The sequence below is a fragment of the Equus caballus genome, chromosome 1, assembly GCF_041296265.1.
Source record: "Equus caballus isolate H_3958 breed thoroughbred chromosome 1, TB-T2T, whole genome shotgun sequence".
NCBI classification, from domain to species: Eukaryota; Metazoa; Chordata; class Mammalia; order Perissodactyla; family Equidae; genus Equus; species Equus caballus.
The window spans coordinates 116584462-116606778 of NC_091684.1; the positions used below are offsets into that span (position 1 = coordinate 116584462).

At 38.8% G+C, this 22317-nt stretch overlaps 1 protein-coding gene across 14 annotated transcripts in view; it reads left to right on the top strand.

The window, feature by feature from the left end:
• LRRC28 (leucine rich repeat containing 28) overlaps positions 1–21979 on the top strand; it is a 157035-nt gene extending 135056 nt beyond the window's left edge. For 10 of the 14 annotated variants that reach the window (XM_023651263.2, XM_023651278.2, XM_070267898.1 and 7 more), the window contains 2 exons: positions 865–1024; positions 18994–21979. In XM_023651263.2, the coding sequence (XP_023507031.2) occupies positions 865–1024; positions 18994–19066 (233 nt within the window). In that variant the 3' untranslated portion in view covers positions 19067–21979. The remainder of the gene's footprint in view (positions 1–864; positions 1025–18993) is intronic. The other 4 variants (XM_070267965.1, XM_070267956.1, XM_023651274.2 and 1 more) reach the window with 1 other exon arrangement.
• The last annotated feature ends 338 nt before the right edge of the window (positions 21980–22317 follow it).

Here is a 22317-nt window from a genome sequence, read left to right on the forward strand (position 1 = left end):
TACAAAGTTAAGTTTTTTAAAACTAAACAGAAAATTATAATTGTTCACCTATGAGTAAATTACGTTTTTCTAAATATTTATTGATAAGTCTGGATGGGTATCAAAGATGGTAAGTTAACTTGTATTTCCTTCCCAAAGATGAGTCAATGATTTTTAAGTTTCCCCTCCTTATGACCATTTGTCTCTCCACTGGATGTTTACCTTCAGTAGCAACCCAGTGTACGTTTGTGCTCAAGATTGCCTGGGCCCCTGGGATGTTTTGCTCTAAGTGTTTCTTTTGTGTAGCTCAGCTAAGCTGGGAAGGAAGCATCCTGTTTTTTATTAATGACAGCTCATGGGAGTGAGACCAGGAAAAGCTTGGTTTCATTATTTTTCATTTTCTTTTATTTCTTTGTTTTCCGTTTTCATTCTTTTCAGTAAATAGAAACTTTAGCCTGAGTGATACTAACCGCCCAATAGATTTAGAAAGAACTTAATGAAAGTCAGTTTTAGTCTTCTGTCCCAGCCAGTCCTTCTCTGTCTCTTTTAGAAGTTTACAAACCCTCTCTGGGTAAATTAATGCCTTTTTGATCTTTGCTCTTAAGTAATATTTGGTCTTATTCTTTCCTTCCTTTACCTCAGGACAGCTTCCCGTTATCCTTAAAAGAGTAGATTTGGGTTTTCTCTTACTATCAAAAATGTAAAAAACAGCTTTCTTTTCCAAATGGTTACATTTTTATTCACTGCCTATCGGATAACAGAATTTTCAACGTGCAGTACTTTTAACTAACTGAACTTACTTGGTAACAGAGAGAAATATTTTAAGAAGCCTAGTTTAAGGAAATATGATGTTTCATTCACGCATGATTTTCTCTTGTGTTCCAGATTTGAACTTTCTGTCTCCAATCTCCTTACCCAGAAGTCTCCTGGAGCTGCTGCACTGCCCCCTGGGGCACTGTCACCGGTGTAGCGAGCCCATGTTTACAATTGTCTACCCCAAGCTCTTTCCCTTGAGAGAGACGCCGATGGCAGGGCTGCACCAGGGGTAATCATGCCGAAGTGGGCACGAGGGCTTACACAGGGCGGGGGGGAGTACAGGGAGGGGCAGAGGACGTGCACGGAAGTCCTGTTAAGTCAGCAGCTGTAAAGGGACATAGAGTGCTTCCTGAGATACAGCTAATGAAACAAATGCACATTTTCAGCATCACAAGAAAAGTGGACTTCCCTATATTACTTTTTTGGTCATATACACAACAGTTTTATTGTATATATTATTTAGACTCCCTCATTCTTTGCAGGAGTGTTTTCCTGCTGTTCCCCTATTCACAATAGTCTTTAGGCAATAAGGAATGTAAGAACAAAATATTTGTTACATAATGGGACGAACCCAACCCTCTATTTAATTGGCGTTGCTAACTAAAAGTGTGTGGCTGGACTGTGTGTGTGTTTCTGTTTGGAATTTCTAACCCTTCCAAATGACGTTCTCTTGCCACTCTCTATTTCTTGGTGCAATGCCTTGAATTTGCTAAGAATGTTCACTAAGTAAAAACCACCATACTGGTAGTTTAAAAAAAGAATACGAGACAAAATTTAAAGTAGGACATCAAATGAAAAATCCCCCATTGGCACAACCTTAGCTTATAGATTTTCTAAATTTAGGATTTTCTAACTTCACATTTGTCAAAGTTGAAAAAAAGTACTATAATACCTTACTTATCCATCAACTGTGGTATTTTAGGTTAGTAAATTTTCCAGATAACTTGTTACCCCTCTTCAGTGCCAAGAAGCGTTTCCTTTGTAATCACATTTATAGAACAAGAGCTAGTGTGGGCAGGGCGCTGAGCCTCCCTGGGCTGCAGCAGGGGCTAGAGCAGCCTGCTGGGGGTGCCTGAGTGAGGATTAGCAGGCAATGGAGGCAAACACCTGGCACATAGCGGGTGCTCAACACTTGGTCGTTACCTCTCCAACTCTCTACCCACTCCCTTCCAAAACTGCATTTATCTTTTTCTTACCCTGAATAATCCTATTTTGCTATACTTTCAGTTCCTGTTTCAACTTTCTATATTTTTAATGTTTCCTGCTTTACTGTGCCTGCTCACAGAAGCCCTCCTCCCAGCCTTTCTCATTTGCTGCTTCTAATCCTGTGTGATCAGATGAACACATTTAGCGGAATTCCATTTAAATGAGAGTTACAAGGACTGAGTCAGCGTCTGAGTGTATTACAACATGAATAAAATTAACAAATGAAATAGACACATTTATGAGAGGCAGTAGTGCATAGGGGTCAAGTGCACAGGCCCTGATTCTGACTCCTCCACTTGTAGACCTTGGGCAAATTACTAAACATCTCTGAGCTTCGTCTTTTCATCAATAAAATGAGCATAATAATATCTATTTAATAAGGTCATTGTGAGGATTAAATGAGACTATTCATGTAAAGAGCCCAGGATGGTGCCTGTCATGTAATAATATTTATGTTAAATCTATTTTTATAGCTCAGGGCTCTTTTTTTTTTTTTTTTGGTGAGAAAGATTGGCCCTGACCTAACATCTGTTGCCAGTCTTCCTCTATTTTGTATATGGGATGCCACCACAGCGGGGCTTGAGAAGTGGTGTGTAGGTCCACGCCTTGGATCCAAACTCAAGAACCCCAGGCCACTGAAGTGGAGCATGTGAATTTAACCACTATGCCACCAGGCCAGCCCTCAAAGCCTTTTTTAAATTTCTTCTTTTTGTGTATATTTTTAGCAAATAATCTTCATATTAGTGAGATATCATAGGAAAATCTTAACTAATTCATTAAACTATAGTAAAATCCTCATGCATTGTTATTATACAGTTTCCTATAGAAGACGTTTCCTTACTGAAAATATGAAAACGACAACAATTCAGTATAGTCAGGATGCTCTGTTAGTAGCTCATAAAATTCCAAATACCTATTTAAAAAGATAAACTTTCTTTTTATCATGGCAATTTCTGAAAATAAAGTAGATCTTTCAAATGAAGTCATTTTTGTGTTATCTTTGTACAAAATTTGGGGAACGTATTCAATATTTGCATTTACTGCAACTTATTTCTCTGCCACAACCTAGAAATTCAGTGTGAATAATCTTATATTGTTTCAGAACATAAATATAAAAGTATTCATTCAATACATAGGACTTAAGCAATGTCTTTTTGTTGAGCAAAAGCCAGAAGTGGCTGTGTTTATAGCAAAGATGAAATGTCAAGATATAAACATGGCTTTCTGTGGGGAGTTAATGGTAGGGTCTGAAAATGAGAGTTTGTGGCTTTCATTTTGCCCACCAGACTTTGCTCCTTCCCGTGTTGCTATGGAGATTATATTAAAAGCATTGACTTCAGTTTCTACCATAGTCTTTAAAGTGCTTTCTTTTGTGACTGAAAACCAAATATTTGAATCTCAGCAGCTTATTGCTGAAAATAAAATTAACGTTTTTAATATCAGAAACTCTAAAAGGCCTGGATAATATTTTTAAGCTTTCTAATATATTCGATTTAGTTTACATTGCTTATCATAAAACAATACATTGTATCAGCCAATATCTAAATTAATGTGGACATCTGGCATTATTTTAAAAGAACATGTTGAATACTCTTCTAAAATACAAAGTTCCATACAAGTGTTAGTTCCAACCTAAATTTCATACAGAGTGAGGTAAAAAGAAATTACAGTATTTTGCAAAAACAATAAATACCCAAACCTTCAAATATCTGTGGCAGAGAAGAATGGCTAGTATATTCATGACTTTTACACATTATAGGCAGAGCAAGTTTTCCTTCCCAAAACTTATTGTTCATTTATTAAAACAGAGAACATTAACCTGGAGGATTACTTATTAGTGTGACAGTATGTGTCTGGCTTGTCTCCCAAGTTCCACATTTCCCTGGTTCTATGAACTGGGCTACCCAAGGTTTTTCAGGGATGTTGTCTTCGTTTGCTAGGCATGCTGCAACAAAATACCACAAAACTGGGGCCTTAAACAACAGAAATCTGCTGTCTCACAGCTCTGAGGCTGGGAGTCTGAAATCAAGATGTTGGCAGCATTGGTTTTTCTGAGGGCTGGGAGGGAGAGTCTGTCCAGGCCCGTCTCCTTGTCTTGTAGGTGGCCGCCTTTTTCCTTCATCTCTTCACACCATCTTCTCTCTGTGTGTGTCTGTCTCTGTGTCCAAATTTCCCCTCCTTATAAGGACACCAGTGATATTGCGTTATGGCCGTAATGACCTCTTCCTAACTTAACTGATTTCACCTGCAATGGTCCTGTTTCCAAAGAAGATCACTCTATCACTCTATTACTCTGCTCTGGCCTCCATAATAAGATGCTGTAGAGTGGGCGGCTTAAACAGCAGAAATTTATTTTCTCACAGTTCTGAAACGTGAAGTTTGAAATCAGGGTTGCTCATGCTCAGTTCGTGGTGAGGGCTCTTCCTGGTTTGAAGATGGCTGCCTTCTTGCTGCCTCACATGGCAGAGAGAACATGAGCACACTCGACCACAAGTTCTCTCGTGTCTCTTCTTACAGGGACGCTCATCCCATCATACAGGCCCCATCCCCATGACCTCATCTAAACCTGATTATCTCCCAGAGGCTCATCTCCAAGTACCACCACATTGGAGGTTAGGACGTCAACGTATGAATTTAGGGGGATATACTTCAACCTGTAACCATCTGCCCTCTGGCTCCAAAAATTCGTGTCCTTCTCACATGCAAAATAAATTCACCCCATCCCAACACCTCAAAAATCCTAACTCATTCCAGCATCAACTCATGAGGTCAAAACCTCATCTTAAATATCATTTAAATCAGGTATGGGTAAAACCTCAGTATAATTCGTCCTAGGGCAAAACTCCTCTCCAGCTGTGATTCTATAAAACCAGACCACTTCCCTGCATTCAGTATATAATCCCATTAGATTTTAATATTTGAGAATAATCCTCTTTGGCTAGATGCTCTGTCCTGTAGGCCCACGGGGGTGGTGGCCCCACCCCTTCAGCCCTGGGTGGGGCTCTGCCCTCTAAAACCAAGGAAGTTGCCTCCCTAGAATTGAGGAGGTGGCCTCATCTCCCAGGTCATTCTTCCCTTTTCTTGATGGCTCTATTGCCCATTTCCTACCTGCAGAATCCCCAGAAGCCGACAGCTTTTCCTGATCATGTCCCAACTCTGTCCCCTTCAGTCCGAGCTGACAAGGCTTCTGCTGAAATCGTGGATTGGTCCACAAGTCACACGCCTACTATGTTTATGAATGATTATCCAGCCACACCCTTGGTTACTCTCCAGAGCATGTTTTCTCATTTTTTACAATATGGATAGGCTGAGAAATTTCCCGTTCTTCAAGTTCAGATTCCTTCTTGCCTACCGAGCCCCTCAATTTATCTTCCTCCTCTCAACATTTTACTGTAAGCGGCAAGGAGAAATCAGACCATACCTTCAACACTCTCCTCAGCTGAATACCCGGGGTCAGCCTTACGAGTTCTACTTTCCATCCCGCGGAACACACTTTGGTCAAGTCTTCCGTGCTTTATACAAGGATTATCTTTCTTCCAGTTTCCAATAACACGATCCTCATTTTTGTCTGAGACCTCACCAGAAACACCTTTAATATTCGTATTTCTAGCAACCTTCTCCTCATGACAGTATGTGTTGTCTGAGACAAGAGAAGCTTTTTCGATAACTCTCTTCTTTCCTTTGTGAGCCCTCACCAGATCTCCTCTAATGTCTGTAATTCAGCCAGCAGTGTCTTCAAGGCAATCTAGGCTTTTTCTGCCGTCCACCTCAGAGCTCTTGTAGCCCCTACCCATTAGCCAATTTCAAAGCCACTTCTAGATTTTTAAGTGTTTGTTACAGCAGCATCTCACTTCCCAGTAGCTGAATCTGTATTACTTAGGGTTCTCCAGAGAAACAGAACTTATATGTATAAGTATAGGTAGAGAGGGACTGGTGGATTTTAAGGATTTAGCTCACGTGATTGTGAGAGCTAGCAAGTCCAGAGCCGTAGGCAGACTGGCAGGCTGGAAATTCAGAAAAGAGTTGATGTTGCAGTTTTGAGTCTAAATTCCACAGGGCAGTAGACTGGAAACCCAGGCAGGGTTTCTATGTTGCTGTCTTAAGAAGAAGTCCTACTTCTTTGCTGCTTAAGGCCTTAAACTGATTGGATGAGGCCCACCCACATTATGGAGAGTAATCTGCTTTACTCAAAGTCTACTGATTTAAGTGTTAATCACATCTAAAAAATACCTTCACAGCAACATCTAGACTAGTGTTTGACCAAACAACTGGGCACCATGTCCTAGGCAAGTTCACACATGAAATTAACCATCACGGACATTCAAAAGATCTCACTTAAATCACGAGGGCATTTTGAGACAAGAATTGCAAATGGCCCAGAATCCCAATGGTTCTTCCCATATTGCTGGGTTAAGTTTTAGCCAGAACGGATACTACAGTGTACACTCGGGTGCTGGTGTGGTGACATCTCTGCTTTTGTGCAATGAGGCCCTGGGCTAGAATGGAAAGAGCTCACTGGCCTCAGGGGTCAAGAGATCCAGCTTGGAAGTTGAGCTGTATTACTTCTCTTGGTACTGTAAGATAGGTGCTGTTATTAGATTGAATCATGTGAATCATAGGCCTCAGCACTTCCATGTGGTTCAACCTGATGTAATCTCCATATTACAGGAGGTGGGGGAGGAGGGAACTGAGGCCCAGGAAGATTAGAAACTAGGCCAGTGTCTCATAGCAGAGCTGGGATTTGAATCCCAGCAAGCTGGCTCCAAATCTGTTTTAGACACTATGCTGCCGTTAGCTACTAAGCGGATCACTATATAGCATGAAGAAATTTTGAAATGGTACTCATAAATACAAAATAAAGATAACCTCCAATATTCTGAACCAGATACATATATATATGTGTGTGTCTGTGCTAAGAAGTCCCGCAGGATGTAGGTCCAGTTCTTAACTGTGGTTGTCTTGGGAGGGAGAAATGTGGGGTTACAGGGTAGTCGGGGGCTACTTTAATTTTCAACTCTATATACTATAGAATCGTTTGAATGTTTTCAGCGAGGAGGTATTTTTACAAATACACAAAACAATAATTTGAAAAAAATAATATATCTAGAGGGATTTTTTAAAAACCCTTTGTTTTTTAACCTGTAAACTATACAGGTTAAAAAAGAAAAAGAAAGATTCCTGTGTAAAAATTTTTTAAGTTTAGTTAAAAATGTTCTTAAACAGGTTGCATAGTGTGATCCAATTTTTGTCAGTTGTGGGGGTGAATATATATATATGTAGTATTTTTTTAATATAAATATTGTTTAAATTGTTTACATATATAGAAAAGTCTCAAAGACTCACACACCAAAGTAACAGTGGTTTACTTTGAGTAGTATTGAATTTTTACAACAAACTAGATTGCTTTAGAAATTAAAAATATGTTTAATTGTTGAAACATTAGTAGACCAGTGGTTTCTTTTTTATTTTTATTTTTTGGAAGGGGCAAAATAAATCTATTCAATTTATACATTATCATCGAAGCAAAATTAGAAAGTACAATTCTGCAAAAGGAAAACATATCAAATGAAAGTACTGCCACTAGAAATGACCATTTTTTGTTAATATTTTAGGATAAAGTAGAATATCTCTTCATTTACTTCTTAGCTAAAGATCCATTGAGTCTGATTACTTGTGCTCCCTATTTCTTTCTTTTTTAAATTGTGGTAAGAACTTTAAACATGAGATCTACTGTCTTAACAAGTTTTTAAGTGCACAATACAATATTAACTATAGGCACTATATTGTACAGCAGCTCTCTAGAACTTACTCATCTTGCATAATTTGAAACTATACCTGTTGAACAACAATTCCCATTTCTCCCTCCCCCAGACCCCGGCAACCACCATTGTACTCTCTGCTTCTATGAGTTTGACTATTTTAGATATCTCATGTAAGTGGAATCAAGCAGTATTTGTCCTTCTGTAACTGGCTTATTTCACTTAGCATAATGTCTTCCAGGTTCATCCATGTTGTTTCATATGGCAGGATATCCTTAGTTCTTAAGGCTGAATAATATTCCATTGTGTGTATATAGAATATTTTCTTTGTCCGTTCATCTGTCGATGGACTTTTAGGTTGTTTCCATATCTCGGATATTGTGAATAATGCTGCAACGAACAGGGGGGCGTAGGTATCTCTTTGAGATCCTGATTTCAGTTCTTTTGGATATATACTCAGAAGTGGAATTGCTGGATCATATGATAGTTCTATTTTTAGTTTTTTGAGGAACCACCATACTGTTTTCCATAGTGATTGCACCATTTCACATTCCCACCAGCAGTGTACAAGGATTCTAATTTCTCTACATCCTTGCCAACACTTGTTATTTTTAGTCTTTTTAGTTTCTTTTTGTTTTTATAATAGCCATCCTAACAGGTGTGAGGTGATACCTCATTGTGGTTTTGATTTGTATTTCGCTGATGATTAATGATGTAGAAAACCTTTTCATGTACCTACTGACCATTTGTTTGTCTTCTTTGGTGAGATGTCTAAGTACATTACCCTTTTTTTTTTTGAGGAAAATTAGCCCTGAGCTAACATCTGCTGCCAATCCTCCTCTTTTTTGCTGAGGAAGACTGACCCTGAGCTAACATCCATGCCCATCTTCCTCTACTTTACATGTGGGACGCCTGCCACAGCATGGCTTGGCAAGCAGTGCGTAGGTCCACACCCAGGATCTGAACTGGCAAACCCCGGCTGCTGAAACGGAATGTGCGAACTTAACCTCTGCGCCACCCCCATTACCCATTTTTAAATCAGATTATTTGTTTTTTTTCCTATTGAGTTATAAGAGTTCCTTATATTTTTCAGATATTAACCCTTTATCAAATATTTCCTGCAAATATTTGCAAAGGAAACCCCTTGCAAGTGTTTTCTCTCGTTCCGTAAGTTGCCTTTTCCTTTTGTTGATGGTTTCCTTTGCTGTATAGAAGCTTTTTAGTTTGATATAATCCCATTTGTTTATTTTTGCTTTGGTTGCTTGTGTTTTTGGTGTCATATCCAAGAAATCATTGCCAATACCAGTGTCAAGAAGCTTTTCTCCTATGTTTTATTCTGGGAGTTTTATAGTTTCAGGTCTTATTTTAAGTCCATAATCCATTTTAAGTTGATTTTTTGTGTATGGTTTAGGATAGGGTCCAATTTCGTTCTTTTGCCTGTGGATATCCAGTTTTCCCAGTGCTGTTTTTTGAAGAGACTGTCCTTCTCCAATTGTGTATTCTTGGCTTCTTTATGGAAAATCAGTTGACTGTGCATGTGTGGCTTTCTTTCTGGGCTCTCTGTTCTGTCCCGTTGGTCTGTATATCTGTCTTTATGCCAGTACCATACTGTTTTGATTACTGTAGCTTTTGTATTTGAATATATTTTGAAATCAGGAAGTGTGATGCCTCCAGCTTTGTTCTTTCTCAAGCTTTGTTTAGCTATTTGGGATCTTTTGTGGTTCCATGTGAAATTTAGGATTTTTTTCTCATTCTGTAAAAATTGCCCTTAGAGTTACTTCCAGATGTCTCAGAAGAACTTATCCCCTCGTTTCTTCACTTGCCCAGTCAGTCAGCAGCCATCAGTGAGCATCTACTGCAGGCAGGGCACTGCTGTGGGTGATGGCACCGGGGCTTCAGTCAGCTGCTTTCAAGCTCATGTTTACGGAGATTGGTTCTTTCAGGAATTCTCTCTTGTCTTTTAGGCCAGAGTGATTACATAGGAGGACCAGATGTCTGGGTTACAATTTTGCCTTGGGATAGAGACCTGTTGTCAGAGGGCTTACAGAACTGTCCCTTTGTCTTTCAGAACACCTCATACTTCCTTCTCCCACTCACTGGCAGTTTACTTTTAAATAATCTCTTCTATCTAATTCTATTATTGTTAAATCACTTATGGCGTTTTCTTACCTATGCTTTTTGTGGGTATTACTTTCTGCTATGAAACCAGTTAATATTAGTAATACTGACATTATTCGCTTACTTGTATTTGGGATTTTTTTTTTCTTCTTTCAGCAGAAGCCTATTCATTGGCACCCTCTTAAGGTGACTTATGAAATTTTGCGCAGGTAAAATATTCTTCAATTGTTCTTAACTGTTTCTTCCTCATTGTATCACTCATCAATTATGTATTGACCATCTGCTATGTGCCAGATTCTGTACTAGGTACTGGGATTCAGCTATGACCAAACCACCTGGTACTTCCTTTCCCATATGTATCTCACTCCTAACAGTCTCGGCAGGGACCAATCAAGTAGAGTAAGAAGTACATAATATTCAAGCCTCTAGTTCTGCACACACAATCTTCCCGTGAGAGAGAGTCTCCGTTGTTATAAATGTAACAAGCAGATACAATATGCTACCAGATGCTTCTCCCATAAGTTAATATGTACAAAGGCTTGGAATTTCATCTGATCAACTCTAACAAATATTATTTTTCTTCTGGCTTGAATTTCTGTATGAGTCAAGGATATGCTTTTTGTTTCTAATCAGGAAACACGTTTGCAAAGAAAATACCACATTTCTTATGATTTTCCTGGGCTCTAATATGTGCCAACAACATTGTGATTTGTTTTTTTTTTAAGAATAGTGGTATTTCTGTATTTTAAAACTAAACGGAAATGCTCTTTTTTCTGCCTTGCCTATAAATGTGCTTAGAGATTCTCAAGCAACAAATGTCATATCTGATGTTCTTTGTAGAATTTATCAGCATCTTTTTCCTAACTGTAGAGTTTGTTGCTTAGCTCACAGTTTCTCCCCTAAACCTATCATGTCTCTGCTGCCACAGTTCTGAAATTTTAAAGAACCTAAACAACACAAATCCATTCTTAAGGCAGTAGACTTGTTAGTGTACTTATAACAACTTAGATCATTAATGCAACAAGCAGATACAATATATTGTCACATGAATCTCCCAAAGGTAAATAAGTACACAGACTTGGGATTTCTTTGTAGCACAAATATGACACCTCCAGGTTACCCACCCTACCCCCTTGAGCATCATAAGGAGTTGGTGATGATCCAGTGGGCATTATGCTTCAATGAATAAAAATCTCACATCTGTATGGAGTTCGATGCTTTTGCTTAGAACCTTTATTTTTAAAAATTCAGTGGTTGTGTTATGAAATGTATCACTTCCATGAATGATTTTTACTTAACATAATTGTCTTTAAAAAAACAGAGAGAATTGAGTTTAGTTAGCTGATCCTCAAAAATGCACTTACCATTTAAGATCATTTTGTGTCTGAGTTTCATTTCAGTTGTGATTTATACAAATGTGTACATTCAGATGTGGCAAATTATCTGAACTAAGGCTCTAAACTTTAATTTTTTTAAAAAAATAAGGTAATACAAAACATTTAATAACTTTAAATTTGCATAATTTCCTGAGTTAAGAAAAATCTCAAAAGTGATACTTGCCTTTTCACTTTTTATGTGTAATTTGCAAAGCAGAAGGTTTTAATTTTCACTGAGTCAGATTTATCCACTTTAATTTTATAGTTAGTGCTTTTTGTGTCCTAAGAAATCTTTACCCACCCCGAGGTCATGAAAATGTTCTCCTGCATTCTCTGTCCCGTTCTGTTGATCTGGGACACTCTCTCAGTCAGTCCCGAACGGGCCTGATTACTGTGCTTATACAGTACGCCTTAATATCAGGGAAAGTGATACTTACACGTTTACGCTTCTCTTTCAAGATTGTTTTAACTATTCTAGGGCCTCTGCTTTTCCATATAAATTTTAAAATAAGCTTATCTTTGTCTCCAAAAAACCTTATGCTGGATTTTGATAAGAATTAGGCTCAATCTGTAGATGAATTTGGAGAGAATTGACATCTACTCTGTTGAGTGTTCCAGGCCTGAGCACAGTATTTGTCTCCATTCATTTAGGTATTCTTTTCTTTCCTTCATTAGCATTTAATAATTTTCAGCATATAGATCCTTCAATGTTTTGTTAAGTTTATACCCAAGTATTTCCCTTTCTTTGTGTGATTATAAATGACATTTTATTTTTAAATTTCAATCTCTATGTGTTCATTGTTAGTATATAGAAATGTGATTGATTTTTGTATATGCAACCTTGCTGCACTTGCTTAAGAGTCTAGGACTATTTTCTGTAGATTCCTTAGCATTTTCTGTGTAGACAATCATGTCATGCCATCTGAAAGTAGAAATAGTTTTATTTCTTCCCTTCCAATCTGTATGCCTTTTATTTCTTTTTCTTGCCTTACTGCATTATTAGAACTTCCAGAGCTGTGTTAACTAAGGTGGTGAAAGTAGACATCACTGTAAAGTATGGTGTTAGCAATAGGTTTTTTGTAGATTTTATTATCAAATTGAGAAAAATGCCATCTGTTCCTACTTTACTGAGAGTTTTTATCACGAATGGATGTATTTTGTCAGTGCTTTTTCTGAGTCCATTGATATACAAATTTTTCTTCATTAACCTGTTGATATGGTGGATGACATCAATTTTCAAATATTGAACCAGCCTTACATTCCCAGAATAACTCCCACTTGATCATGATGTATAGTTCTTTTTCTACATTTCTGTATTTAATTTGTTAATATTTTGTTGGGGGTTTTTGTATCTATGTTCCTGAGAGATATTGGTCTGTAGTTTTCTGGGTTTGTACTCTGTCTGGCTTTAGAATCAGAGTAGTACTGGCCTCATAAAGTTAGTTGGGAAGTGTTCCTTCTCTTCTGTTTTTCTGAAAGAGACTGTAAAAATTCCTTAGTTCTTCTTTAAATGTTTGGTAGAATTCTCCAGTGAAACCATCTGGACCTAGAAATTTCTTTTCTAATTACAGATTCAATTTCTTTGATAGTTATAGGACTGTTCAGGTTGGCTGTTTCATCTTGGTTGAGTTTTGGTAGTTTGTAGTTTCAAGGAGTTCATCTATTTCTTCTCAGTTTCCAAATTTATGAGTGTGAAGTTGTTCACAGTATTCCCTTATGTCTTTTTAATGGCTACCGGATCTGAGTGATAGCATCTGTTCCGTTTCTTATGTTAATTTGTGTCGTCTCTTTTTATTGTGTCAGTCTTGCTAAAGATTTATCAATTTGTTGATCTTCTTAAGCCTAGTGAAGTATACAACTTCATTGATGTCTCTTCTTTATTATTTCCTTCCTTCTGCTTGTTTTGGATTTATTTTGCTTTTTCTTTTTAGGTTTTTAGGGTAGAAGCTTAGATTGTTAATTTGAGACCTTTCTTCTTTTCTAACATAACATTTATTGCTATACATATTTCTGTCAGTGCTGCTTTACCGTGTCTCAAAATTTTTGATATATTGTATTTTCATTTTCATTCAGTTCTTGTAAGTTTTTTATATCCTTTGAGATTGTCTCTTTAACCCTTCAGAAAGTAGTCATTTGACCCACGGGTCAAAGAAGGTCAAAGAATTGTGTTGTTTAATTTCCATGTTTGGAGATTTTCCTGTTGTCTTTCTGTTACTGATTTCTAGTTTGATTCCATTATGGACAGAGAACATGCTTTATGATTTTTACTTGCTTTAGACTTAAATTGCTCTTCATTCTCTAACTTCCTGGTAGAAGCGTAGATTGTTGATTTTAGAGCTTTCTTCTTTTCTAATACATGTGTTTAGTGCTATTAATTTCCCTGTAGTACTGCTTTTGCTGCATCTCATAATTTTTTGATCAGTTGTATTTCATTTTCATTCAGTTCAAAATATTTTAATTTCTCTGGAGACCTGTTCTTTCATCTGTGTATTACTTAGAATTTAATTGTTTAATTTCCAAATGTTTGGGGATTTTGCAGCTATCTTTCTGTTATTGATTTCTAATTTAATTCCGTTTTGGTCTGAGAACATAGTTTGTATGATTTCTTTTCCTTTAAATTTTTATGGTGTGGTTTTATGTCCTTTTATGTGTTCTGTCTTGGTGAATGTTACACGTGAGCTTGAGAAGAATGTGTATATTTCTGTTGTTGGTTGGAGTGTCTATAAATGTGAATTAGGTCCAGTTGATAATGATGTTGTTGAGTTCAACTATATTCTGTCTGATTTTCTGCTTTCTTGATCTATATATTACTTAATGGCGGTGTTGAAGTCTCCAGCTCTGACAGTGGTTTCCCCTGGAGATCAGTTCTTTGTTTCAGAGCGTGCTGTGGACACGTTGCACAATAGCAACTCTTTCTCTCCTCCTGACTGAGCTGCAGGGGGATCATTTTTGGCTTTTCACCATAACCCTCTGTGTGGGGGCTACCCTAAGATTGCAGCCCCAGGCCTATGTCACCCTCAAGCTAATCTACACTCAGCCTCCAGCAATTCTAGCATCTTCTGTCCAGGTAAGCAAATCTCGACTCTGACTCTCTGGATTCACTGTCTGTCCAGATTTGGGGTTGCACTTGGCCCTACAATCTCAGTTCTCTGGTGGGTGGAAGAAAACTTGTCAATTTTCACTTTGTTCAGCTTGTTCTTATAAGAACAGAAGTGATGACATTTAGGTTCTTTCTATGTCAGAGATGAAACCGAACATATCCTCTGTGTAATTTCAATTCTTTCAAATCTGTTGAGGTTTGTTTTAGCCCAGGATATAGTCTATCTTGTTGAATGGTCCATGGGCATTTGAAAAGAAAAAAATGTGTTCTGCTGTTGTTGGGTGGAGTGTTCTGTGTGTGTCAGTGAGATTGTTTAGTTCATTGGCTTGTTCCCTTCTTCCAGACCTTTGCTGATTTTCTGTCTAATGGTTCTATCCGTTGCTAAGAGTGGGATATTGAAGTCCCTGATCTAATTGTGGATTTATCTGTTTCTCCTTTCGGCACTATTATTTTTGTAACAGCTTTATTGAGTTAATCCACATAACGTACAATTCACCTGTTGAAAGTATACAATTCAGTGGCTTTTAATGTATTCACAGATATGTGCAACCATCACCACATCAATTTTAGAACATTTTTCTCACCCTAAAAGAAACCTTGTGCCCTTTGACACCTCGCTATTCCCCCATACTTAGCCCTAAGCAACTACTTATTTACTTTCTGTCTCTATAGATCTCTCTTTCCCAGTTCTTTGGCTAAGAGGAACAGGCTTTTCTTGGAGATTTTTTTTTTTGTCTGTGCCTGTTGGTGGTCCTGGGTTCAAGGCTTCCACAGCCTCCTATCTGAGATATGTGGAAAGCAATAAGGAAACCTAGGGAACTTAGCACTGCTGTGTTGCTCCTCTGGTCCCCAGGTCCCCAGGTCCCCAGGCTGTCCAGCTTCATTCTATCTTTCAGAATCTTCCTATGCTTGTTTGTTGTGTTATGACCAGGATATTTTAGTTGTAAGAGGAAGGACCTGGGAGGAATGGTGCTACTCCATCTTGGCAGAACAGAAAGTCCCCACCCAAATATATTTTTCCTCCAAAATCCAGTTGGATTTCTCTGTCACCTCTCATAGGCATGTGTCATATTAAGTATCAAGTGTGCTTGGTACTTCCAGTTTGTATTTCCTTACCAATATATATTCTAATGTCTTAGTGAAGGGAATGTCTTTCTGACCCTTCCAGTGGTTTTTGGGGGGTGGCTGAGCAGGTTGCACCACATTGGATCCACTTCAATGTTCCCATTTCTCTAAGCCTTTGATCTCCCTCTAGACTATGCAGTGGCAGTTCCAGCATCTCTGTCTCATTGACTGTAGGCGTCTATGAGTCAAGACTTATGTTAACCATTCCAGGTGCTCAAGCTAACACAATAAATCACGAGGCCTATGTAAAGCACCCTTGTTAGCCTGATCCAACCTTAGATTTATTCTCGCTGGCTCATGTACTTAGAATCCATTTCTATGCTTGCTCTCCAGGTTCCTGCTGATAAAATTTGGCAAGATCCTACAACTTCTTCATGTACATTTTCTCTCCCAGGAGAAGCCCTTGCAATTAACTCTCTTGATCGTGCTGGGGTTTTACTCTCTTTTTGGCCCTAGAGGTAGTGAGTATTGTTAGTGGTGGGTACTGAAGAGAATTGGCATTTCATTTTTAGGTAACTACCGTAGATGAAGTCAGTGAAATATTTTTATGTAAGGGAATGTTTTCTTACAAGGTAAGAAGGACTGTTTCTGATGTGAAGAAACATTTAGAGATATTAGAGGTTCAAAGTTCTTAGCTTTGTGTCTGCATAAGTTTCAATTTCGAGTCTCAAATTCCCACCCTTTCCCAACCAGCACCTTTACCTTAGCATAAGAGACTTAGCGTAAATATACCTTTCCCTGGTATGTGATTCTGCAGCCTGTACATTCAGGCCTTAGGCATGAATGAGCTCCATAGAATAAGCTTCATAAAATAAGAATTCCTTTAATGCCACCGTAGAAACTTTCTGATTCTCTACTTATGCCTTGAGTTGAGAGTTCAAGGCACTAAGCTTATCTTTTTTTGGAGGGATGGAGGGTCTCTTCAGCACTCAGAAGAAGCCATCTCACTCCGTAATCTTTGAATTCACCGTGATGCCCTAGCAATCAAGTGCCACAGCCACTTGATCTCCCAGCGCCTTACCCTCATTGGCAGTCTGTTTAAGTGATACTTCTAGTAATCATGATGCCATTCATACTACAGATTAGCAGTGTCTTATTTTTCCGTAGCAAGGAGCCCATTCATGCACTCACCAACCCAATCCCAGAAACAGTCTGATGTACTGTTTCCTTAGGCCCTGACTTGTAACGCATACTAAATCAGTTGGAATACTGGCTAGAAAACATGTATAAGCTGGGATTTTGAAGAGAAATTAATGGAGAGGCACTATTTACAGAAGTTTAGGCAGGGTTCAGAGCACCCACAAGGCTGATAAATCACCTGGGAACTTACAACAGTGGGAAGCTTTATCATCCTTAGCCCTTAGGCCTGAAAGACAAAGGGGGATCTGGAGGCTGCTGAGAACTAGAGCTGTCAGAGAGGGCCTGCCCATGGGAGCTCTAGTCAGAGAAGAGAGATGGAGTGGTGTAGAAATACTCAGCCTTCCCATAAAAGCAATGAGAAAACAGGCAAAAATTGTCGGAATCAAATTTTTTAGAACTCTGGAAGTTAACAAAGGGCTTACAGCAATCTGAAGTGCATTCATCCAAGAAAAGTGGCTGAATCTCAGTAAGAATAGAGAGCTTTGTGAAATTTTAACTTATTATAGTCTCATCTTCTAGTCTTAACCTTGAAAGCCAAGAATCTGCAATCACAGTTAACACCAGCAGCCTGGCAGCAACTGGAAAGGGGTAGAAGAGTTGGAGCTTCTTCAGAGGCCCATTGCCAGAGCACTGTCATCTGTCCTGTTTGGTGGTTCACTGAAAGACCTCACTCGCAAGCCTGTCTTTATTTGACCTCAGTCAGAGCTCACCAGTGCAAAAAACTTTCTCTGAGGATATTTGTCAAAAATTATCAAAACAATTACAGACAACTGCTTAACTTCACAGCTGCCTGAGGCAGTGGATGACTGTTGGGGCAAACAACTGACTAATCATAAAGCTGAAAAGGAAAACTAGGGGAATTAGATTTCCATAGGGGTTTTGAAAATCACTAACATATTCCTGGGAGTCTGTAAGGCCATGTGCATGCATAGAGATGTGAGCATGCTCAGAAAAGACCCAAGAAGGCCCTGGTTCTCACCCCTGGTTGATTTTGAGGCTCTGTGCAAACAGGAAGTGAAGGCTAAGGCAGAGCTGTCAACTGCCTGGGTGAGTGTTGAAAAGTGTTATTGGAGCCTAGTGAGAAGTGGAGCCACACAGGATGGGCCACCCATGGGAGCTTTATCCTCCTATCAGCCAGACCTAGCTGGAAGCTGGTTGGTATGGGAATCCAGGATTGGTCCAAATCTAAGACAAGAGAACCCATAGAGGTAGGTCTAGCTCTTGCCTTGAGGTCGTTTGTCAGTCAAGATGAAATGATGGCAAAGCTTCTTTTGGAAGATTGTCAGGGCCCAGGGGAAAATAATCAAAGCCCACAAAGTAACAAAATGGTCCCTGGTTACCAGATACTCAGTGGGGGATGGAGGGATTGGCTACAGATGGACACAAGGATGTTTTTGGGATAAGGGAAATATTTTACATCTTAATTGTGGTATTAGTTAAATAATTGTTATTTTTCAAAACTCATTCAACTGTATACTTAAAATGCATGAATTTTATTGTATGTTTATATGTAAATATACCTCAATTAACTAGACTTTTAAAAAAAAGATAAAGGAAAAGATATTCACCTTTTCTCTATTCCTGCCCTTCATCTTCCTGCTGTGCCTCCCACTGGCCTAATCCAGCCAGGAGCCAAGGATCAGGCAGCCCTGGGGTAGGGTCTGTAGAGGTCAGCTGCCTGGGCTACAGAGAAAGGCAAAGACTGGACTATGGGGTGGGGAAATAGAAAACAGACGGCACAGGGGGTCTTGTGAAAACAACGGTAGAGGATAGCTCTTCCGGTGGAAAAACAAAGCATCTGACAGCTGGAGCTGTCCAGAGTGATTCTGGGCTCATGACCGCGGTGGAAAACTGCCGGGCAGTAGTTTGAGAAGGGGTTCCTCTGCTGTGTGGGGAGAAGACCCTCAAACTTGTATTCAGGTTCTGAAATTACCTCTATAAGCAATCGGTGTCAATATATTTGTAGGATAAATTTCTTAAAATTTCTGCTTTTTAAGTTTTTCAATATGTGTGTTCTAGCTAAATTGATGATGTTTTCTGTTACATGATTTTTATGCTCTTATTTCAAATTATATCATTGCACCGTTGGTCCTACTAAACAGAATTCAGACCATAACATGGAAAAGGCTTATTTTTCCTTAGCTGCTAACTTAGGCATATTATATCATTTGAAAATTGCTAATAAAATGAGCACACACATACCTCAGCTGATTCCAGCGCTCGGTTTTAAAAGGAAATGTACATTTCTGTTGTGTACTTTGTTGACCATGCCTAATCCTTTATTTTAACAAAGAGAAAGACTGTGTCTAATGGAAGGAATCCTGAGACTTCAATCTTGAACTCACAGTGCTCTTCTCTCCCTTTTCCCTTCCAGGAAGACAGCTGTTAGTTTCGTGGCTTACTGCTGCTCCACTCAGTGTCTGCAGACTTTTGACCTACTGAGTTGATAAACACTCCAGAGCCTCGGGAGTGTTGCCAGCTTGACATGCAGTCGCCTGCATATCACACACTGTGCGACCGAGGGACAGGAGAATCCAGCCAGGCGGAGGAGACCTTCCGTCCAGTCCTCTCAAACACGGGGACCGCAGAACACTCTGGAAATGTCATGAGTGAGCTTCAGGGCTAAAGCAGCTTCACCCTTCCCCCGAGTTGGAATATATCCTCCCCAAAATTAAGGACTCTGCTTCTGTGTTTTTCTTTTTTGTGAGTGTGTCTCATACACAGACTGTTCAGTTTGTGTGCCTTCCCAAATCTAATTTAAAGCAAGTTTCAGTTCCCTGAAGAGCTATAATTTGATAAGATAGCCAAATTAACTTTTGAACACACCTACCTTCAATGATACTTCTAATCTTCTCCTCTCCCTCTTTTTCCAGAGAGTTATTTCCCCCGGAGGGTATCCTCCACGTTTTTAATGAATTTCAGCAACCCCCGGCCTCAGTGGTATTGAATAGCAGAGGCAGCACCTGAGTGCGCAGTGAAGTTAGACTCCGGCGGACGCTCCACAGGGGTCCTAGCACACACCCCCTGGAAAGCTACAACCTTATCACCTTATAAGTTATAAAACTTATAACCTTTATAAGTTTGCAACATGTTAAGAGACTTTTGTGAGAGGTTTTAAAAATTAAAATAAAGTGTAGATTATGAATAGGATACACTCATTTTTAAACACTATTTACAGAAAAGTAATTTTTGAAATTTTTTATTTCCTGGTAAGATTTTTATATATAAGAAAAGTTTGAGGAATATTTGAGACTTTAAAAAATCTGATCCTTTTCTTTCTAGATTTAAATATTTCTGGCTAATGAGAAAGGGTGAGAAAAAAAACATCAAAATATGACCTCCAGTTTTTCTTGTTAGATGGGTTTATGATTAAATTTACATTGACTTTGCACTATTTTTGTTACGCGTGGACACCAGGCTTCAGCTCCTTCTGCTACTAGTTTTCAGCGGGGTGATTCTAAGGACTGCCTGTGCACAGAGATAAAAACACCTGGTGCATTCGCTTTTCTTAATTTTGACCCTAGATTTCTTATATATTTAACACACTGTTGTCCACATTTCACTGTGGAAATACAAGAAAAGCAGGCCCAAATCCAGCCTTGGACTTTTGCAAAAAGACCATAAATAGACAGTCTGAGCTTACCTCTGACAGCAGAGACGCCCTTCACGGAGGGTCACACGTTCGCTCTTCCTTTGAAAGGAGGGCATTTTAACGTTGCTCTGCTGCCGGATGCTCATCGGGTTGCTGTGAAGTGATTCTTTTTTAGTTTTTTAACATTTCACTTATACAGAGCTTTCTCTGAGGCAGGACTTTTTAAAAGGGGAACCAAAAAAGTTTACTTGGTAGAAAAATGTTCAGAAAATTTCAGACTTGTCAGAAATTTGGTTTATGGAATCTTATTAGCTGCCCTAAATCTGTAGTGCTAGCTCTTAACAGTGCTAAAAATCCTACATAGTTACTGACAAATGTGTGATCTTTTCACAGTCACACCACCTGCCGCCCAGAAAGCAGACTCTCCACGTAGAATGGTGAAGGCAGAACATTACCATGTGTTCCAACTGTATTTCCACTGTTCTCACTGCCTCTTGTCCCTTTTATAACTTGGCCTGTTCAGCCTTAACATTTCAAAGGCTTGTAGTGTAATAGGAACTGAAGAACTATATCAAAATATAATACTTCTTTCATGCTTTGGAGTAATCGAAGTTTTAGCATAACCTCTACATGTATGTGAGTTGGCAGGTGAACAATGTGGCATGAAACTTGACAAGTGTGATTCAGGCCTAAGTGGCTGCTGCCCGTCATTTAAGTAACATTAAGTAAATATATTGCAACATCTCTCTATTTCACCCTCTACAATCGTCTGTCTTAGAGTGGAGCTATGAAATGTGCTTACCTGATATTCAGGATTCTCACTGAGATATTTTTACGAAGACACTTAGAATGCAAGCATTATCTCTGCATCTATTATAAACAATGTGTGTGGACCACCAGCAGTGAGCTGGGCAGACAACTTTTGGGCAGTCTCAACCCTAATCCTTGGTGCAGCACCCAGCTGAAGTGATGAGAAATGGAACTTATAATTTGGCTCCCCTGGTGCTGTCCATTATCAAAATTTACTACTGGATTCACAGATGTCATTCTTAACCTTGTAATATTATAAAGGAGTGTTGTAGACTGGAGAAAATTTGCCTACATGATGTGTATTTGAATTGTGTCCAGACCTTTGCAGAAAATTCTAAAGCTATTATGTATGTGTTTTCTTGAGCAAGTTATACTAGGTATAGAAATGTTTCAGGCCATTATAGTGATGCCCAAACAAAGTGAGTTACTTGGAAAATATAGTCTTCAGGTACGTTTACATCAATAATCTGATTTGGTTAATGGTAAATTTTAAAATTCAGGATACCCTTTCGGTCATAGGCCTTCTTACGATGTAGTGTAAAAGGGGTTCATTTTAAGTGGATTACCCTATCAGTGTTCTTCAAAATGCTTAATGGTTATCATACCAAAATCCTCAATTATATAACATTGTGTAGCTAAAACGTTGCATCTTCAATGAATAAATATTTTAAACACACTTAAAATTTTTTTTAAATGTTCAGTACACAAAAGAGCCCTGGCAGGTGGAGGATCCACTCCGGTTATCAGGGCAGAGTGACGAGCTCCTGGGTTATCGGGCCCTCCTCTTCCAGAACAGCGAGGTATGCGGTAAACACCTGTTGGTCAGTGTACTCACGCCCACTAAACCCTTTCACACTGCGGCTCGTCTGACCTGCTCAATGTACCTCTCACTCTTTTCCCACAGTTGGCATTTATGAATTACAATGTCTACAGCCCAATAAAAAAGGCGTCAATACCAGTTGGCTTATCAGGCTTTGCTTGTAGTTTGCTCTAAAATATATACCTATTTTGTAATCTCTGGGGACTTTCAAAGCCAGTTTTAAAAATTAATAGTAAAATTAGGTTTCTGTTTCCTGAATTGAAAAATCAGGCATTTTTATGTTTACGGAAAAAAGCTTAAACACGATATGTTGCTTCAGCAGAAATCAAAGCCTTTTTATTCAGATGATTTATGAACATGGATTCCTAACTAGGCCAGCACTAATGCAACCTGATGTAATTAAATATTGAGATGTAAACTTCATTTCACAGACTTGTAAACACACTCTCCTGAGGAATCTTATTTTAAAATGTATC